Raw genomic sequence first — 17949 nt, forward strand, 5'->3', positions numbered from 1 at the left:
TCGCGCAACCATTCACTCTACATCTTCTGCTAACCCTCTCTCCACTTCGTCTATTCATCGCAGGCAGTGCATCCTATTGTCGGCACAGTGCATTGGATCCTGGCATCGCCCATCTCCACCTTGGCCTGTCGCATACCCGCACTCTGCATCTCCGGCTGTGAACACCATGGCGCACAGCTCGCCGGGAGAAGAACTTCTGATAGACTTGTCGTCTCCAGGCTGTGATGCAGGTCACGCACCACTTAAGACAGCCGCCCTTCAAGATGTCGCCAAGTCTCAGCACCCTGCCAAGAACTATGAAGACTCAGAAAGTGACGACGAACTGCCAAACTCCGGAGTTGCTCACAATATCTCGGAGAAGAAGCGTCTGCAACAGGCCCTTTTCAGTTCATGGGTTGCAAAACGTGCAGAACAAGTAACGGACCGAGAGGTGAAGGAAGCTCTAAAGACGGCCAATGATGACTCCCTCTCCATTCGAAACTTGTTGGCCAAACAAGATTCCAACGTCATAACCGATCCACGCGAATATCAGCTGGAGCTCTTCGAGAGGGCCAAAGAAGAGAATGTCATCGCTGTACTTGATACTGGTTCGGGAAAGACCCTCATCGCTGTGCTTCTGCTCAAGCATATCATCGACAAAGAGCTCGAGGATCGTGCAGCGGGCAAAGCTCCTCGCATTTCCTTCTTCCTCGTATGACTTTCTTGTTTTCCCCCGACGAACCCCCAAATTTGTTGAAATATCCGCTGAAAAGAGATTATAGGTTGATTCTGTAACATTGGTTTTCCAGCAATTTGCTGTTCTGGAGTCTAACCTCGATCAGAAGGTGGAGCGTTTCTGTGGAGCAATGAGGTGTGATCTTTGGTCAAAGCAGACTTGGACGAAGCACTTCGAGCAGAACATGGTCCTTGTTTGCACCGCTGAAGTCCTCGCCCAGTGCCTCATGCATTCCTTCATCACCATGGAGCAGATCAATCTACTAATCTTCGACGAAGCTCATCATGCCAAAAAGGGCCACAGCTACGCTAAGATCATCAATGATTATTACGTCCCTACAGATCAGAGCAAACGTCCCAGAATATTCGGAATGACAGCCTCGCCGGTGGATGCAAAGGTGGACGTTGCTCAACCCGCTAGTGATCTCGAAGCACTCTTACATTGCCGCATCGCAACCACCTCAAACCTGGACCTATTGCGCAAGACAATCAGTCGCCCGGACGAGAACGTGGTGATATACGCTCCACTTGAGAAGCCGTTCGAGACACCGCTGCACATCAAGATGAAAGAGAAGTTTGCCGACATGGAAGCATTCCGCACTCTCTTTCAGTCTTCCAAAGAGGCAAGCTCTCAGCTCGGTGCATGGTGCTCGGACATGTTCTGGTTTTATGCTCTCCAGGAGGAAGAGGCAAAGAAGCTTGAGAGCCGTCGAGAACAAGAATATCACCGGAACAAAAGGTTCAAGTCGATATCGGCCCTCGACGAGGAGGTAGCAAGATTGAGAGAAGCTGCAAAGATGGTTAGCAGTCATATGTTCGGCGAGCCTCAGCTGAACTTGACATGTCTGAGTTCAAAGGTCTTGGAGCTGCACAGTTGGCTGTTCCGGTACTTTGAACGGCCAACGAAAGCAAGGTGCATCGTCTTCGTCGAGCGGCGAGACACTGCTCGTCTGTTGCACCGCGTCTTCAGCAGCATTGGAGGCCAGCACCTCAAATCCGGCATGATCGTCGGTAGTACGGGCAAAGGGAATGACCTCAACATCACCTTCCGCGACCAGGTCATGACTCTCTTAAAATTCAAAAAGGGGGAATTGAACTGCCTGTTTGCAACCTCTGTTGCTGAGGAAGGCCTCGACGTACCCGACTGCAACCTAGTCGTCAGATTCGACCTTTACAAAACGATGATCCAGTATGTGCAGTCCAGGGGCCGAGCCCGGCACAAGAATTCCCGATACTTGCACATGATTGAGGAGGGCAATTTACGCCACAGGCAGCTTGTTCTGGAAGCTCGCCAGGCAGAGAAGTTGATGCGGCAGTTCTGCGAGGCTTTGCCGGAGGATCGCCTCCTGAAAGGAAACGACGCGGATCTGGATGACCTCATTCTCGATCGCACAGACTTTAGAACTTACACGGAACCCAGCACCAAGGCGAAGCTCACCTATGATTCCAGCCTCAGCGTCCTTGCTCACTTTACAGCACTACTCCCCAGGCAGGGAGAAGTTCCTTTTGATCCTCTCTATATTGTGTCCCCTCGGTCAGGTAAATTCATCTGTGAGGTTATCCTCCCAGAAAATTCACCCATCCCATCAGCAATGGGTCGTCTGTGTGCGCGAAAGGCTATTTCAAAACGCTCAGCAGCCTTCGAAGCATGTGTCCAACTCCGCGAAGGCGGGTACCTCGACGAGAATCTCCTGCCGATCTACACAAAGCAGCTTCCTGCTATGAGAAACGCCCGACTGGCATTGAATTGCAAGAAGACTAGTGCGTACGATATGATGACGAAGCCGCAACTATGGGAAGCTACCCGTGGTACAACTCCGGAAGAACTACATATCACTGTCATTGAACTTCCAGATGGTCTTGAAAGGCCGAATCAGCCGCTAGCGATACTTACTCGTACACCTCTCCCAAGCCTTCCGGAGTTTCCAATTTTCCTCAATTCTGGAACCGCGAGTATGGTCCAGCTGACGCCTTTGACGTCTGTCTTCAAATGCAGCTTCGATGAAGTTCAGTATTTGACTACATACACACTCAGGGCGTTCAAAGACATCTTCAACAAGACATACGAAGAGGACCACGCCAAGATGTCCTATTGGATTGCCCCGATGAAGGCTTGCTATCAGGTGCTTGATGGTGGATTTTATGGTTTACGAGACATCCTCGATTGGGCAGCTTTGGAGGAGGTCCAAAAGCACGTTGAGTACCATTGGACGGCGGAGATGTCGGATGATTTTCTTCTGGACAAGTATCTGGTCGACAAGTGGGACGGAGGTCGGCGCTTTTTTACGGAATGCCTTAAGGGAGATCTGAAGCCGACAGACCCTGTGCCGGAAGACGCTGTCAAAGGAAAGACGGTTGAACACAGGAAAGACATCCTGAACTACTCCATTAGTCTGTATAAGATGTCAAGAGCGAAGGCCGACTCAACCTGGAACCGTGATCAGCCGGTAATCGAAGCAAGGCAGGTGCTCCATCGCCGCAACATGTTGGCGGAACCCGAGAGGCGTGAAGGCGATCTCCGATCAAAGGTGTACCTGTGTCCGGAACCTCTGAGGATATCAACGCTTCATCCCGCAGCTGTGGCCACCATCTACATCTTCCCCGCTGTGATCCATCGCATAGACCAATATCTCATTGCGTTGGAAGCTTGTCAGCTTCTGGGACTGGACATCCGTCCTGACTTGGCGTTGGAGGCGGTGACGAAGGATTCGGACAACACCGAGGAACACGGAGAAGAGGTTCTGAACTTCCGCCGCGGTATGGGCAACAACTACGAGCGTCTTGAATTCATGGGAGATTGTTTTCTCAAGATGGCCACCTCGATTGCCCTCTTCGGAGAGAATCCGGATGACAATGAGTTCGATTTCCATGTCAAGAGGATGTGCCTGGTGTGCAACCAAAACCTGTTTGAAACTGCAAAAGAGCTGCAGCTCACCAAGTACATCCGCAGCATGGCATTCTCAAGAAGAACGTGGTATCCGGATGGCCTAAAGATGTTGGAAGGCAAAGGCCACAAGAGAACTGGAGAAGAAGTGATCAAGCATGGTCTTGGTGACAAGACTATTGCCGACGTCTGCGAGGCTCTCATTGGGGCGGCGTATTTGACACACGACAGTCGAGACGAATGGAAGCAAGAAAACTGGGATAACGCTGTGAAGGCAGTCACCAATCTCGTGGCCAGCCCAGAACACACCATGAAGAAGTGGTCAGAGTATTTTGACGCATACGAGAAGCCAGCTTATCTCGATGCGGAGCCCACGGCCGCGCAAATGGATTTAGTCAATCAAGCCGAGAAGGAGCACCCATACCGCTTCCGTTCAGCGAAGCTGTTGAGATCGGCCTTCATACACCCTTCTTATCCCTACACATTCGAGAAAGTACCCTCCTACCAGCGCTTGGAGTTCCTGGGCGACTCGCTCATTGACAACGCTTGTATTACCTGGCTAGTCTACAACTTTCCGGACAAAGACCCTCAGTGGCTGACGGAGCACAAGATGGCCATGGTGTCCAACAGATTTCTCGGCGCCGTCTGCGTGAAGCTCGGATTCCACAAGCACCTCAAGTACTACCACTCACAGCTCGAATACCAGATCCGCGACTACGTCACCGAAATCCGCGAGGCCGAGCACAACGCCAACGGAGCGCGCGATTTCTGGGTGTCGGTCAAGCCGCCGCCGAAGTGCCTTCCCGACATAGTCGAGGCATACGTCGGCGCGCTGTTCGTCGACAGCGAATACGACTTCGCCGAGGTCCAGAAGTTCTTCGAGATGCACATCAAATGGTACTTCGAGGACATCACCATCTACGACTCGTACGCCAACGCGCACCCCATCGTCCGCCTCCACCGCCTCTTCCTCGAGGTGCTCGGCTGCACCGAGCACAAGGTCATGGTCCAGGAGCTGCCGACTATCACGCCCGGCGCCCCGGTCAGGTGCATCGCCGGTGTCATGGTACACAACCGCATTATTGCCGAGGGTATGGCTTCTTCTGGGAAGAACGCCAAGGCCAAGGCTGCGAAGTTTGCGCTTGACGACCTTGAAACCATGCCGCTGTTCCAGTTCAAAGAGATGTACGGATGTGACTGCGACGAGCAGAGTGATGAAGAGGAATGCGGTGATGACGATGACGATGCGGGTGATTTGGTGGAGGTTGGTGAAGCCGAAGATACTCATGTTCGTATTGTGAAGAGGGGAGTTTGATCCGAATGGAGGGGAAGCGGGTGAACTCGAGCATTTTAGGCAAATGCATTGCCAGCCAATGCAGGGTGCTATGACAACTCTTACGGGTAGCCGAAGCAAGCGTCCGGACATACATGTAGATGTAGTAATCATACATTGTCGTCTTGACGAAAGCTTTTATTGCTTGCACAAGTTGAGTTTCGTTCTTCGTCAAGGTTGCGAAGTATTATCTCACATGAGACGAAGGCATCGTGGCCGTGACACCAACGATCATTCGGAAACCCGATTTTGTTGTAGTAGGAGTGTGTCTCCTGATGGATTGTTACAAACGCCACGAACCATTCTACAGTACAGGACCGCAGGTGTACCGGAGCACAGGAAAAACATACATCGTGAAGACTCCTCATCTTCATTTCCCCCCGCAATCCTCCAGTTTGACATTGAGCATAAAGAACCAGCGCCATATCCCACATCTGCTCGCCGCGAGAGGAAATCTCGTGCGCGAGGTTCCTTTTCCTTGATGATAGTACATAGCGTGTCCTGCGTGAAAGGCGTAAAAAGTGAAAAATGAAAGACATTCCATCTTTTTGTATCCCTATCCCGGGCTCGTAAGACAAGCGCCTGGGCAAATTGAAGCGAAGAAGATAACTATGGACTAGATGCCTATACATCATGTACAGCAGTCAAGCATGACAACCGTCACGACGGGTAGGTCACCTGATCCAATAGTTTCCGCTGGAATCCAGTCTGGCGGTGTTGTAGAACCGGTGCGATCTCCAAAAGATGACGCAAAGGCCAATGAATGCGAGCATGGCTACGATGCGGATGGAGATTTTGATGCGTTGAGACTTGTTCCATGGAGCTCTTTACGAGGCAAAGGGAATGAAGAAACAATCAGTTTGTTGGGTCCTTCAAGAAGAACAAAAAAATCAAAGTGGTCGTAGTTTGTTTTGAAGTACGGGTTTACTACTAGAAAAAAATGCGAAAGGGTTTATTGCTGCTTTTCGTACCCCTCTGGTTTCTCCATATTGTTGACTTCAAAGAAGCGTGCAGTGCCTGTTGCGATGAGAATGCATGGTTAGCGGCTGGCAGCTGGAAGAGTAAAGGGCGCAGAACTTACAGGAATAGCCGTTCCAGTCGAAGTTGTCACCAGGGTTGCAGTGGCACTTGTTGTCAGTGCGTGTCTTCTGGCTAGTCGGGCAGTGGGTGAAAGGGACGTGGTAGTAGGCAATATCATCAAAGAAGTGGATCTCGTCCTTGTTGAGCATAAGACCAGCAGCGATCGAGTGCACAGGCGCGTCGCCCCAACGCTCGTAGAAGAAACCGCCATCGTGGTCAAGGTGCGTGAAGAAGTCAATGTAAGCCTCGCTGCGGAGCCAGTTGAGGTTACCGATCTCGAAGTTGGACCAGAAGTGGCAGTGGTTGTAGGTCTTGCCGTCATCGTCGCTGAGGAAAGCCATGGAGTTGTCCTTGGCGATGTGCTGGGGATACTTCTGCATGAAACCCTTGACGCTGTCCCAGAGAGTGGGAATAGTCTCGACGTACTCGTACAGACTAAGCACGAAAGAGTACTTCTTCTTGTTGTCGGCCATGAACTTGAAGGTGTCGTAGTTGATGTCGCAGAAGAGCTCGATGCTGGGCTCGACGCGCCAGTACCACTCGTAGTCGAGCATCAACGGGTGACGGAAGAAAAAGCCAGACTCGTAGCGGCACATGTGGCGGTAGCTGATGGAGTCGCCGTAGATGATCTGCTTCTGCTTCATCTCGTCACGGACCTTGGCGGCCTTGTTGGTGTCGATCCAGGGCGGGAAAGACCACTGGTCGGTGTCGATCTTGCCGTACTTGGTGTTACCGGACACGAGCGAGGTGGTGACGCGCTTGAAGTTCTCATCGAAGTCGTCGTCGTTCAGGAAGACCCAGTCGTAGTTGAACTTGCGGTTGAAGCGGTCCTCGACCTGGCGAATGGAGCGAGCAATCTCCCAGACGTCCGAGTTACGGGCCAGAGTGACAAAGGTGGCGTTCATACGCTCGCCGGGGGCGGTGCCGGTCAATTGAGTAGGAGTATTCGGGGTGGTGCCCTGGGACGAGCTGCCGGAGTGGCCGGGAGAGTTGACGACGGGAAGCTCGTTGGAGCCAGGCTCGGTCGAGGCACCAGAGCCCTTCCATTTGGAGCCCTGCTCCTTTATGATCTCGCTGGCGCTCTGCAGGCGGCTCGTAGGGACATCGGACGAAGAGAAGAAGAAGATAAGCATAAGCACCTGGATAGGCGGTTAGCGGGACTCGGCAAAACGGGCGCGGTCTACGCACGATGAAGGCAAAGACGATGTAGCGCATGTAGCGCTGTGTGCCTGCCATGGTTGTGTCCGGAGCGGCGTGCGCTGGAACGAGGCGGACAGAGGAGCAGCTGGGCTACGTAGGCCGGGTGTGGCTGAAAGGGGCTGCGTGGTATTCAACGGCGCAGGTTCAGGTAGGCGGGCGCGCGCTGGATGTTATGTGCGACGGCTGGGCGAGCAGCGTTGAGGCATTGAGCGGCGAAGGAGAGGCAGGACGAAAGGGAGCGAGCGAGCGAAAGAGATACGTGTTAGGGCGGTTTAGGGTACGAAGGGGAGGGCAGAATTCCAGTACAACACGCGGCCACCGCGCGCTCGTATGGCGCTGAGTGTGCAATCAGCAGCAAGGAAGGGGTCTAAGCCCGGGCCCGTGCTGCCTTCCAGCCCGGCCTCCGGCACGCGTCGCTCATTACTGAGGCACCGTTGCCGCACTGTGTCCTTCTCGCTGTGAGTTTCTCGGCGCGGTTTCGCCATCTGCACCTAGCGGCGGCCCCGCGACACGCCAACCAGCGCGCACTGGCGCTGAGGATCGCCGAAAAGTCCATGTCGTAAACACCACGACCGCCGCCGAGCCCGCATCTCACCCACCCCAGCACGTCACCGCCCCCCCGCCACCCACCCTGCCATTGTCGCCCACGCCCCCCGAAATGTCCTTTTTCGGCTTCGACACGTCGTTGCCGCGGGACCGTCCCGCCCACCACTCGTCTGCGCCTGGCTTTGGCCAGACGCCCGACCCGTGGGCCGGGCTCTCCGGTCAGGGCGCCCCCGCCGACGACGATGCGTAAGTCTCTGCCTTCCCTCACTCTACTGTGCTGACCTGAGCTCTGCTGCAGCCTCAATTTTGACGACACCTACGATGGCCTCGGAGACCAGCTTGATGAAACCGATGACGCCTTCAACGATGACACCTTTGGCGGCGAGCCTGCCCAGTCCGTCGGCAAGGACTTCGACTTCTCCGGCCAGACGGCCAAGATTGCCGGCACAATCCACGAGGAGCAGATGCTGTACAGTGCTCGCCAGCCCCCGTCCCAGGTGAAAAGGGAGGAGAGGAAGCCCGTCAAGACTGGATACGAAAACTATGCCCAACCTGGCTACATTGGCAACCTCGAGGCGAGCGCTGATATCTGGGGAATCCCGAAGAAGACCACCCCGAGCCAGGAGAACCAGCGCCAGCAGCTCCCGCCCCAGCATGCTGCCCCGGCCGCTAGCAGGAAGATGATGAGTCTGGAGGAGGTTGAGGCTGCTATGCTTGCCCAGAAGAAGTACGGTGTCCAACAGCAGCCTGTTCAACCTCCCGTTACCCAGCCCACGCCTCAGCCCGCTATGCCTGGCTTTCCGCAGCAGCCCCCGCCAAACTGGGGCCAGCAGCCCTTCGGAGCTCCGCCGCAGATCCTCCAGCGCCACCAGCAGTTCCCCCCTCAGTTTGCTCAGCAGCGTCCTCCGTCAATTCCTCAGCAGCAGATGCCGCATGAGCTGCCTGCCCAGAGCATCCCGCAGCCCCAGATCCTCCAACGCCAGAGGCAAGAACAACAAGGCCAGCGCGGTACTCCGCCTCAGATGCACCAGCTTCCGCAGCAGCCCCGCCAGATCCTCCAAAACCCGAACCATCTCTCCGGCCCAGGCCAGCCCGTAGCTCAGGCCTTCAACCGCATGCCGCCGACTGGACCAGCTCATGCACGCGGTCCTTCGTATCAGGGCCAGGTCATCACTCACCCGGAGCAACTGCTACGTCTCTCCGATGCTGAGCGCGCTGCTTTTCTGGAGGAAGACGCCAAGCGTGCAAAGAGGATCCATAAGATCCACATGCTTTCCAAGGACAACGGCCTTATGACCCCGCAGGACAAGAATTTCATCACCCGCATTCAGCTCCAGCAGCTTGTCACGGCTACCGGTAGCATTGATGACCAAGGCCCCGAGGCTGCCCTTGCCGAAGACTTCTATTACCAGGTCTTTTCGCAGATTCGTGGAGCTCCGCGTCAGAACCCTCACCAACCTGCCAACCAGTTTGCTCAAACCTACCTGTTCCAGACTGGTGGCCGCTATGGAGGCCGCCGGCACCACCGCGGCGGTGACAACCACGCCCAGCGCATGGAGCAGCAGGTGCAACGCGCGGTCGAGGCAGCCAAAGCGAAGCCCAAGAACAAGCAACTTGTTATCGAGGGCAGCCTCGGCAAGATCTCGTTTAGCAACGCAAAGACGCCCAAGCCCCTGCTGAACATCAAGAAGCCAGAAGGAGAAGGCAGGCCGAACGGTGCCGGACGTCGACCCAGCCGGGCCCACCATGACGTCGCCGACCGCAAGGCGACCCTGCGCAACATTGAGAACGTCTACAATATTCTTATGAAGATGGAGGATCATGAGCGCAACATGCCCCCTCCGCTGAACGACGGCAGCAGCCCTGCTCAGATCCAGGAGCACATGGAGTGGCAGCACAAGGTTCAGGAGCTGAACCAAAAGCTTTGGCAGAGTTTGAAGGTCATGGACCCCATCATGCCTGGCTCCAACGTTCCGCACCCTTTCATCGCTATTCTGTCGCACCCGAAGGGCAAGAAGGCCATTCCGCGCATCTTCCGCCATATCGATGAGCAGCAGCGCGTGACAATCTTGACCATGATTGTCGTGCACTTGGACACTCTGGATGTGGTTCAGCATGGCATCCCTGCCGATCCTCTCACCCCGCTTCCGCGCGCAGCAAAGGAGGAGATCGAGCTGTTCGCTCAAGCCGTTATGCCTCCTCTCTTCGCCTATGTGAACGAGGCGCCCCTGAACATCGTCATTGGTCTCTTGGGCCTGGTCCTTGACCGCACCAATATTCCCGTGCTGGTCCGCACCAAGATCGGTTTGTCCATCCTTACCATCTTTGTCTCGCGCGCAGAGCTGGTCAAAGAAAGCACCCCGCCATCAGCAGCCACCTCGCAGGATCTTCAGCAGATCGAGCAACTGTACAATCGTCTCTTCGACACCGTTGAGCCTGTGCTGCCGTACATCTTCCCCGGCACCGTCAAGGATGATGAGGACGTTTACGTGTGGCAATTCCTTGCATCCATGGGTGCGAGCGCATCCGCCGAGCAACAACAGAGACTGGTTATTGGCGTCAAGGATCGTGTCATGGACACCGTCAACATTTGCAAGGCGCTCCCTAAGGAGTTGTCTGCGACGAGACTTGGCCATGTTAACTTGTTCATGAGGGCGATTGGCTTGGACGTTGAGTTGCTTGGCTAAGGATTATTGAGAATCGAAGAGCATGAAGGTCAGCGAAGTATATGGTCCGGCGCAAGAGCATTCGGAAGGACTTTCAGACGAAGATGATGACAGCGAGAACACCAAAAGTCCTTTCTCGGTCCTCCACCAAGAGGAACTAGACGGCAACGTTTCTGAGCTGCGCGCTCCTTACTTCGCTGTATATCGGATACCGAAACATACGAAGGAACTTGATTACATGGCTCCGGAGTTCGGCTTTTCCACCCCCGCCTTTCCTCTGATTGAGGATTGAGCGTTCCCCATATACTGAAAAGGTCTGGTCTGGTCTGGTCTGGAAAATTGTCCGATGTGGCGACGTCAGGATACCCCGATGATAGTCATGATTTTTTTTGGCTGGATGGGTTTTCTCTTTTGATTGCTTTCCCCTTTTGCACTTACTTTCCATGGGGCGGCTTCGATCCACTATAGCGTTTTATTCAACATGAAAATAGTCTTACGTCAATCCTTGTACTCTAGCCATTCGCGTGACATGTATGTGATGAGAGAATGGGACTTTCGTTGCTAACGACTCGAACATTACGATCGCTTCTGCTTGTTTGGCAGTCCTACATCACTCCCACCTGAAGCCCAGCCGATAGTAGGAAAAAAAACCTTGCAATGTCTTTCAAAACCATCTCTTCGTCGCAAGGGCCTCTTCGCTGGACCACCTCTTATCTCATGCCCGTAAGCATTTCTTGCTTGTGGGCCACTAGAATTACCGGTTTGAGGTATGCCATCCACCAAAGCACCCTACCGACACAGTTGCCATCTGTTTGTAAATAATAATGAGATACACGTGTTTGAGCGGCGAAATATGGAACGAGCAACCAAAAGACTAGAAAAAAATTTTCCTAGATAGACGGGACTCTTGTAGATAAGGTACTTTGACTGGATCCCTTGCTTACAGCCGATATGCACTGAGTTTGGTATTCCGGACGCAAGGCTCATCGGTGGACAGGCGGGGGCAGAAAAGGCACGTTGGATTCCATTTTCCATCCAAGCTAATGTAGGAAGTGCAGCTACTGACGCCTCTTTGAGATGCAAGGTAAAGTTTATTTTTTGCCCCTCCATTCTCCGCCCATTTCCACGACTGAAATTTTGAGTGGTTGCAAAGGGTCTTGTAGAAAAAGCCGTTGAAATGCCTGCTCCCTTCCGATTAAACTGGCTGTCTATTTTTGATATCCTCTTCGGGTTCGCAGTCACATCATTGACAGCCCTGCCTCCATCTCATGGGCTATCCCAGTACGAGCTTTGTAGACGCGCTTTAGTGGAGCAAAGTGGCTGCCAGCCCCGGCATCTTCTCCCATCCATAACAACTTGTTTGCCACCACAGCATTCCCATTCCGAGTCTCTTTTCCGCCCCAACTTGTTCTTTTCCCCTCTAGAACCTCCTCCTTCACTGAACAGGGATCTTGCCCTCGTTCAGTAGCTTCTCGAGACGGGTGATATCATCGAGGGTATTGGCCGTCTTGATCTGCTCCTCGATGCTGGCGCGCTCGGCGTCAGTCAGCTTGACGTGAGCCATGCCGGCAGCAACGTCGTTAGCACCAGCTGAGGCGTCGGGAACGGCGGTTCCGCGCTGGCGCATGAGCTGCTTGGCGAGCTCGGTCGGCTCGTCGGGGGTGCCGAAAAGCTCCTTGGCCTTCTGGCGCTCAGAGTCCCTGACGCGCTGGAAGTCGAGGAAGCGGAGCGACGGGATGCGGAAGATGAGGTAGTAGCGGTAGTTCTGTTACCGGCGCGACAAAAACGATTGAAACTTTAAGCGGATGCAACTCTTTCTTCCCCACCGTGACGCGGTAGAAGGGTTGGGAATGGACTTACCTCCTTGGTGCAGACCGGGTTGTTGGTCAGGTTCAGCTGGATGAGCCTGGAGAAGCCGCCGAGCGGGTCGAGGTCGGCGAGCTCGCGGACGTTGTTATCGGCGAGGCTGAGCGTCGTCAGTGACGGGATGGCGCGCGCGATGCCCGGCTGGATCTGCGACAGGCGGTTGCGGGCCAGCAGCACCGTCGTCACGCGCAGGCGCTGTGGCAGGTTGCCCAGCACCTGGATGTGGTTGTCGGTGAAGTCGATGCACTCGATGTCGGCGGACGCGGCGCCCATGTTCTCGATGTGGGTGAATTGACGACCTGTATGTCCCGGCAACAGACCGAAGTCATGATGGTATCAACGCAGCTCTTTTCTTTCCTTCAAAGTGTAGTATCTGTTCTTTTCAGCTTAAACGCACCTCTGAGGTCCAGCTCGCGCTCGCCGAGCGGGTTGATGTATGAGAGGGAACCCTGAATGATCTCGGCCGTCAATCTCATCTTGGGCAACTTTGGTGTCTCTCGTCAGCTAAGGAGCGGTGGTCTTGCTGTCGCGAAGGCTTGATTGTCGCGTGAGGGAGCTCGCGTCGAAAGGGCTCAGCGGGAGGCGGGGCGATCGCGCGGAACGTTATTGCGGGCAGGCGAGCGCGTTTGGAGGTGGGTGTTTTAGTTTGAGCGTGCGGGTGAGGTTGTCGCGGCGGGTGGTGAGGGTGGAAGCTAGGAAGCAGCTGCCCGCGGCGGATTTTCTCGAAATCTGGGGTCGCCGCGCGCCGGCCAGGCTTGCTTGCATCATCACGCGCCGCTACGGCAACCAATTTTTCCGCGCAGTCGTAGTCTAACTTCCTATACCAGCGCGCCGCCTCTATTGTCCCTTCCTCAGCAGTCGTACATACTCTCACTATTGTTCAATACCATGTTGTTGAGTTGCCACGCCAACTTTTCTCATATCTCTAAGCCTCGAATTATATCTAATATAGGCTTAACCTTGTGTAGGCTCGACATTTGTTTCGAGAATACCTTCTTTGACTGTCAATTCACACGCTATTACTATACCTCATTGTTAAGACAGAGATTTTTCGTTCCTCAAGCGTCTAGCCGCTTGATGTCACTCTGTAATGGATTTGGCTTGGTTCAGCGACTCGTGGTCATCGTCGGCCAGCACTTTCTTCTTATCCATCGCCGTTGCCATGTTTTCTTCTTTTCTAGACATCAACCAACCGCCCACCCGCCCTAAGTTGAGGAGCTGATCAAATATGCAGGCTCAATAACTTTACAGTACTCGGATGCGGTCTTTAACTCTCCACGCAATTACTACGTGACACTTGTCGTGAATCACCATGATTTCGTCCAATGACACCATCAGAAACCTTTTGATGGCCATTTAAATACACTCGTAGCGATCGACACCCCTATGGATAGAAAGTTAGTCCATATGTAGAACGTCAGAAGCACGCTTCGATCTAGATGGTGGTGCTGAGGTGTACGAATCCGTGATATCTGCGTCCCAAAGAGGCCACATGGTCGAATAAGATTCACATGATGCAGGGCAAAAGAATGAAATCTATCAAATCAATTCCGTTCGCTCTGCTCAATTACCCTAGAGCTCGGGTTGGGTATCTTAACAAAACCGGACATTTCCCCCCCAAACCCCCCCTCCCCTCCCAAACGCCATGCTAAAATCATTTAAAAAAAAAAAAACAGGCAAAAACCGAGGAACAGAAGGAGTAGGCCTCACTGGGCCTGCCACGGAACCCGGGTTGTCTCAAACCCCCTCCTGAGTTCAGCAATGGTGGGGCATGACCCCCCGGGCAGAGCGTTGAACACGCGGGCAGTGGCGGACGGAGAGGATGCTCCTACTCCCAGTCCAAACCACCAGAGAGCAGCTGAGCCGCCATCTGATGGCGGACACGGAGCACCCCCTCCGTCGAGGTGACGTACAAGTTGGGCTGGATGTCCAGGCCCAACGCCACTGCCCGCGCGTTCTGAAGCGTGAACACTCCGCAGTCATCGGAGTTGCTCTGCCTCGGGGAGCGCTGGCCCCCACCAACAATGACGCTCCACTCTGCGTCATTGTATGCCGAACCCAGGGTCGCCTTGACCCACTCGTGGGCCTTGGCGACAAAGGGGGCGGGCGAACCGGCGAGACTATCGTAGTAGTTGATAGTCCGCTCGGTGCCCGAGACAACCACCAGCCTCCAGTGGGCTCCGTGGCAGATGGGGATGAATAAGGCCTTCACTTGGAGCAGACGCTCCTCGTGAAGCCTACTCCTTCTGTTCCAGTTGAGGACCTTTTGGACCCCCTTGTCCATGACGGCCACCCACCAGTTGGAAAGGACGAACTGGTATGGTGGTGCCTTCCCGGCCTTCTTGTCGCTTTCCGTGTATCCTTCCTTTTCACACGCCTTCTTGGTCAACTCCTCCAGGTACTTGTTGATGAGCGAATCGTTGAGCCAGGTCGTGTGGGGGACTAGCGTGGACAGGTCGCGGACGGTGAAGTTCCTCGCAATCTCTGACATCGGGTCGCGACTGGCGAAGGTAGACTTTATCTCGGCTACTTGAGCGTCGGTTGGGCCTTGGCTTAGGAGCTGGCGCCTCCTCTCTGACTTGGCTTGCTCCAATGCCTTCTTCTCTCGCTCGAGCTTCTGTCTGGCCTCAGCTTCCTCCTGCTCAGCCTTGCGCTTTGCCTCAGCAGCTGCTTCGTCAGCCTTGCGCTTTGCTTCAGCCTCTGCACGGCGCTGCTTTTCGAGCTCCTCCTCGCGCGAGTCCTTGCGGCTGTCGGATATCTCCAGATCCCCGGTCTCTTTGAATGAAGTGTTCTCCATGAGCTGCTCCAATGAGGTGGCCGTTGGCTTGCGCACGTTGATCATCTCCTTGACTTCCTTGTCCCGGAGGTGCCACTGCGTCACTCTGACATCGTGAGCACTACCTTCATCAGAGGATTCAGGAAGTTCGATCGGCTTATTCCATTCGGTGCCAGCAAAGTAATTCTCAGCCGTCTGCGTGCGGGAATCCATGACCTGTTCGTGCAAAGTCTGCTCGGCCTTCTGGTTGGCGACAGGTCCAGGTTGCTTGTGACCATGATCGTTGGGACGGTCGGCTGCGGTCTTAGCTACTTGAGCGGGGGCCTTGCTAACGTCTGCACCGATGGCTTCCGTGTCACCTGAGCTCTCATTCTTCTCACGTTGCGATTGCTGTCCTTCCTCGCTGCTGCCGGAGGAGGAAGTGCTAGGACGTTCTTCCGACTCCCGATATGTCTGGAAGTCCGCTTGACCGCCGGTGTGCCTTCCGGATTGGCGGTTCATTTGTACTTGCGTGATGTTCTGTGCCGGGTCAGGCTGGGTAGCATCCATGATCTTCTGGGCCCTGCGGGCTGGGGCAGTCAAAGAGTCATTATTCTGACCGGTGATCCTCGCGACTGTGCTGGAAGAGGGAGCCAGGGCGATGTTTGTGCGCTCGTTGCGGTTCTGAATCCTCGGGACTGCAGCGACAGAGATGTGCCTGCGCTGAGGTTGCGCACTGCCAAAGCGAGACTTCAAGGCTGGCAGATCGTCATCTCTGCCAGAGCGCTCGGACGAATCGAATCCCTTCATGGACTTGCCGGTCAGCTTGAATTTGATGGGCGCCTTCTTGGAGCCGTTGGCCTTCTTGGGCTTATGCATGGGCAGGTCGTCCTTTTCCTTATCTGCGGCTTCGGCGGCTTCCTTAGCTGCGCGCTTATCCATCTTGAGAATGGTATTGCCAGGAATTTGCATCTGGATGGGTGACTTCTTTGTGCCATTGCTGCTCTTCCTGCTCTTCTTGGGTTTGTGCATAGGAAGATCTTCTTCTTCTGCGTTAGCGACTGCTGCACGCTTTCTCTTGAGGCTAAGAGGTGTCTGGATGATATCATTCGAGCCGGAAGGAGAGCTGGATCCGGACTCTTCTGTGATGTGTCCTTGAGCTGACGTAGTCATGCTGGACGACTGAGCCGACTGGCTATTGGAAGATGTGTTGGTGTTCGATGATGCAGCACCGCTGTGATCGTTGGATGAGGTTATGCTGGACGACTGAGCCGTCTGGTCATCGGAAGAGAGGTGGGTGTTTGATGTAGCACCATTGTTGGATGAGACTGTGGATGTAAAGAATCTTCCGACATGCTTGAAGGCTTTGCCAAAGGAGATGCTGGATTCAGAACGGACGTTGGTAGTCTGATCTGTGGCGGCTACAGCGTCAGCCGGATTGGCATGAGCCGGATTGGCATTGTTCGAAGCGGCGGGGTCAGTCGGTAAGGGATCATCGAGAGGGAAGGCACCGGGCATAGGCCTGAAGATGGCTCGACGCTTGTTGGATAAGGGTCCAGTGGGAACGAAGACAAGTTCCCTGCGTTTGTCTGCGCAAACGATGGAAGTGATGATGGCCCGGAAGCGATCTTTGACTTTAGTCATGAAGATGCCATCGCGCTGGTTCTGCACGAAAGAGGGTGTCTCCGACTCAAGCGGTTCTGTGAAGCCTCTAGCCGAAGACTCGCTATCCTCAATGACATCGTTGTCATCGCCACGGCGCTTGGAAGGTGTGATGGGCGCGACATCCTTACGAGGAGTGTTGCGTGCGAGCTGGTTCTTGATCAAGCTCTCCTTGAGCAAACTCTTCTTGCCTGAGGATTGTGTGGCGGGCTGTGAGGCCTTGAAGTCGTCATAGCTCTTGGGCTCCTGGGCTGGAGGTAGTCTTGCGACAGCTCCTGCATGCGACGGACCGAAATTGAAGTATCTGAAGTTCGTGCGGGGGTGGTAAGTCCGACGAGACCGATTGTTGTTGATGAGAGAAGAGATGAAGGTATGGGGAGCGGCGGAGTTGTTGATGGTGGAAGTGTGAAGGGCAGTCGAGTTGTTCATGTGAATGGAGGACAAGGTCCGATTGATCGTGGGCATAGACGCCAAAGGCTGCTGGCCTTGGTCGGGGATGGAAGTTTGGGTAGGGTTGGTAGGGGACCAGTTCTGGAAAGATAAGGTCAGCGACAACTGATCACAAATTTGGGAGGCTACGCATCGCCATCGCGGTCGGAACTTACCATAGGGGAGCCATCTTGGGCAGTGTCGGTCTGGCTGTTGTCGGGATGGGCGGGCGTCGCGTGGTTGTTGGCGTGGCTACGGACGTCGCGATCGTACGACAAGTCCAGATCCTGCGCACTGCGTCAGCGCAAGATCTTTGGGAGCAACGCGCAGGCATTGCGCGCAGGCGGCGGCTTACCATGTCGGAGGTGTCCTCCATGGTGATGACGTCGCTTGGACGGTGAGCGCAGGCGCGATGGGTTGTCGGGGTGTAGTACGGGACAGGAGCGGGATCGGGTGGGGAGAAGGACGGCAAGAGCTGTGTGGAGCAAGGGAAGCTTGGATGCAGGCGGGGCGCTTCGCGATGTGCTGGCTATCGTGCAATCGAAGCTTGCGTTGCTCGGTGTCGTGAAGAGGAAGGAAGATGGTTGGAGCGCGGCTGGCAGCTCCAGAAAAGCGGCACGGACCCTTGCGCACAGCCCTAACCGCGAAGGCTTGGCGCGACCGCGACGAAAGCTGCCCGCCGCCCCGCGCGCTGCGGCGCTGTCATGGCTCCAGCTGTAATTTACGAGCAGCTGTTCGGCCGCTGGCGGTCTCTAGATCTGGCCAGCAGCGGACAATGGCAATCTACGGCGCGCAATCGCCGCTTTCTTCAACG

The 17949-nt window shown here is 54.8% G+C and overlaps 5 protein-coding genes across 5 annotated transcripts; 2 read left to right on the forward strand and 3 right to left on the reverse strand.

Annotated features, from left to right (window-relative positions):
* Positions 1 to 166: 166 nt before the first annotated feature.
* Positions 167 to 4913, forward strand: LTHEOB_8249 (Ribonuclease III; the record flags this gene model as incomplete). The annotated part of the gene is made up of 2 exons (XM_035517705.1): positions 167 to 691; positions 762 to 4913. 2 exons carry the CDS (start codon positions 167 to 169, stop codon positions 4911 to 4913), a joined length of 4677 nt encoding a protein of 1558 aa, XP_035370369.1.
* A 970-nt stretch (positions 4914 to 5883) lies between these two features.
* On the reverse strand, positions 5884 to 7247 carry LTHEOB_8250 (Glycosyl transferase family 15; the record flags this gene model as incomplete). The annotated part of the gene is made up of 3 exons (XM_035517707.1): positions 5884 to 5948; positions 6013 to 7150; positions 7200 to 7247. The coding sequence occupies 3 exons, from the start codon at positions 7245 to 7247 to the stop codon at positions 5884 to 5886; spliced, it is 1251 nt and encodes a 416-aa protein (XP_035370370.1).
* Positions 7248 to 7869: 622 nt separating this feature from the next.
* LTHEOB_8251 (Topoisomerase ii associated protein) lies at positions 7870 to 10444 on the forward strand (the record flags this gene model as incomplete). The annotated part of the gene is made up of 2 exons (XM_035517708.1): positions 7870 to 8003; positions 8056 to 10444. The coding sequence occupies 2 exons, from the start codon at positions 7870 to 7872 to the stop codon at positions 10442 to 10444; spliced, it is 2523 nt and encodes an 840-aa protein (XP_035370371.1).
* Positions 10445 to 11858: 1414 nt separating this feature from the next.
* Positions 11859 to 12765, reverse strand: LTHEOB_8252 (Small nuclear ribonucleoprotein a; the record flags this gene model as incomplete). Its single annotated transcript, XM_035517709.1, has 3 exons — positions 11859 to 12188; positions 12284 to 12588; positions 12687 to 12765. 3 exons carry the CDS (start codon positions 12763 to 12765, stop codon positions 11859 to 11861), a joined length of 714 nt encoding a protein of 237 aa, XP_035370372.1.
* A 1352-nt stretch (positions 12766 to 14117) lies between these two features.
* On the reverse strand, positions 14118 to 17511 carry LTHEOB_8253 (Ulp1 protease family protein; the record flags this gene model as incomplete). The annotated part of the gene is made up of 3 exons (XM_035517710.1): positions 14118 to 17237; positions 17312 to 17422; positions 17491 to 17511. 3 exons carry the CDS (start codon positions 17509 to 17511, stop codon positions 14118 to 14120), a joined length of 3252 nt encoding a protein of 1083 aa, XP_035370373.1.
* Between the last annotated feature and the right edge of the window lie 438 nt (positions 17512 to 17949).

The sequence above is a fragment of the Lasiodiplodia theobromae genome, assembly GCF_012971845.1.
Source record: "Lasiodiplodia theobromae strain AM2As chromosome Unknown scaffold_26, whole genome shotgun sequence".
Classification (NCBI taxonomy): domain Eukaryota; kingdom Fungi; phylum Ascomycota; class Dothideomycetes; order Botryosphaeriales; family Botryosphaeriaceae; genus Lasiodiplodia; species Lasiodiplodia theobromae.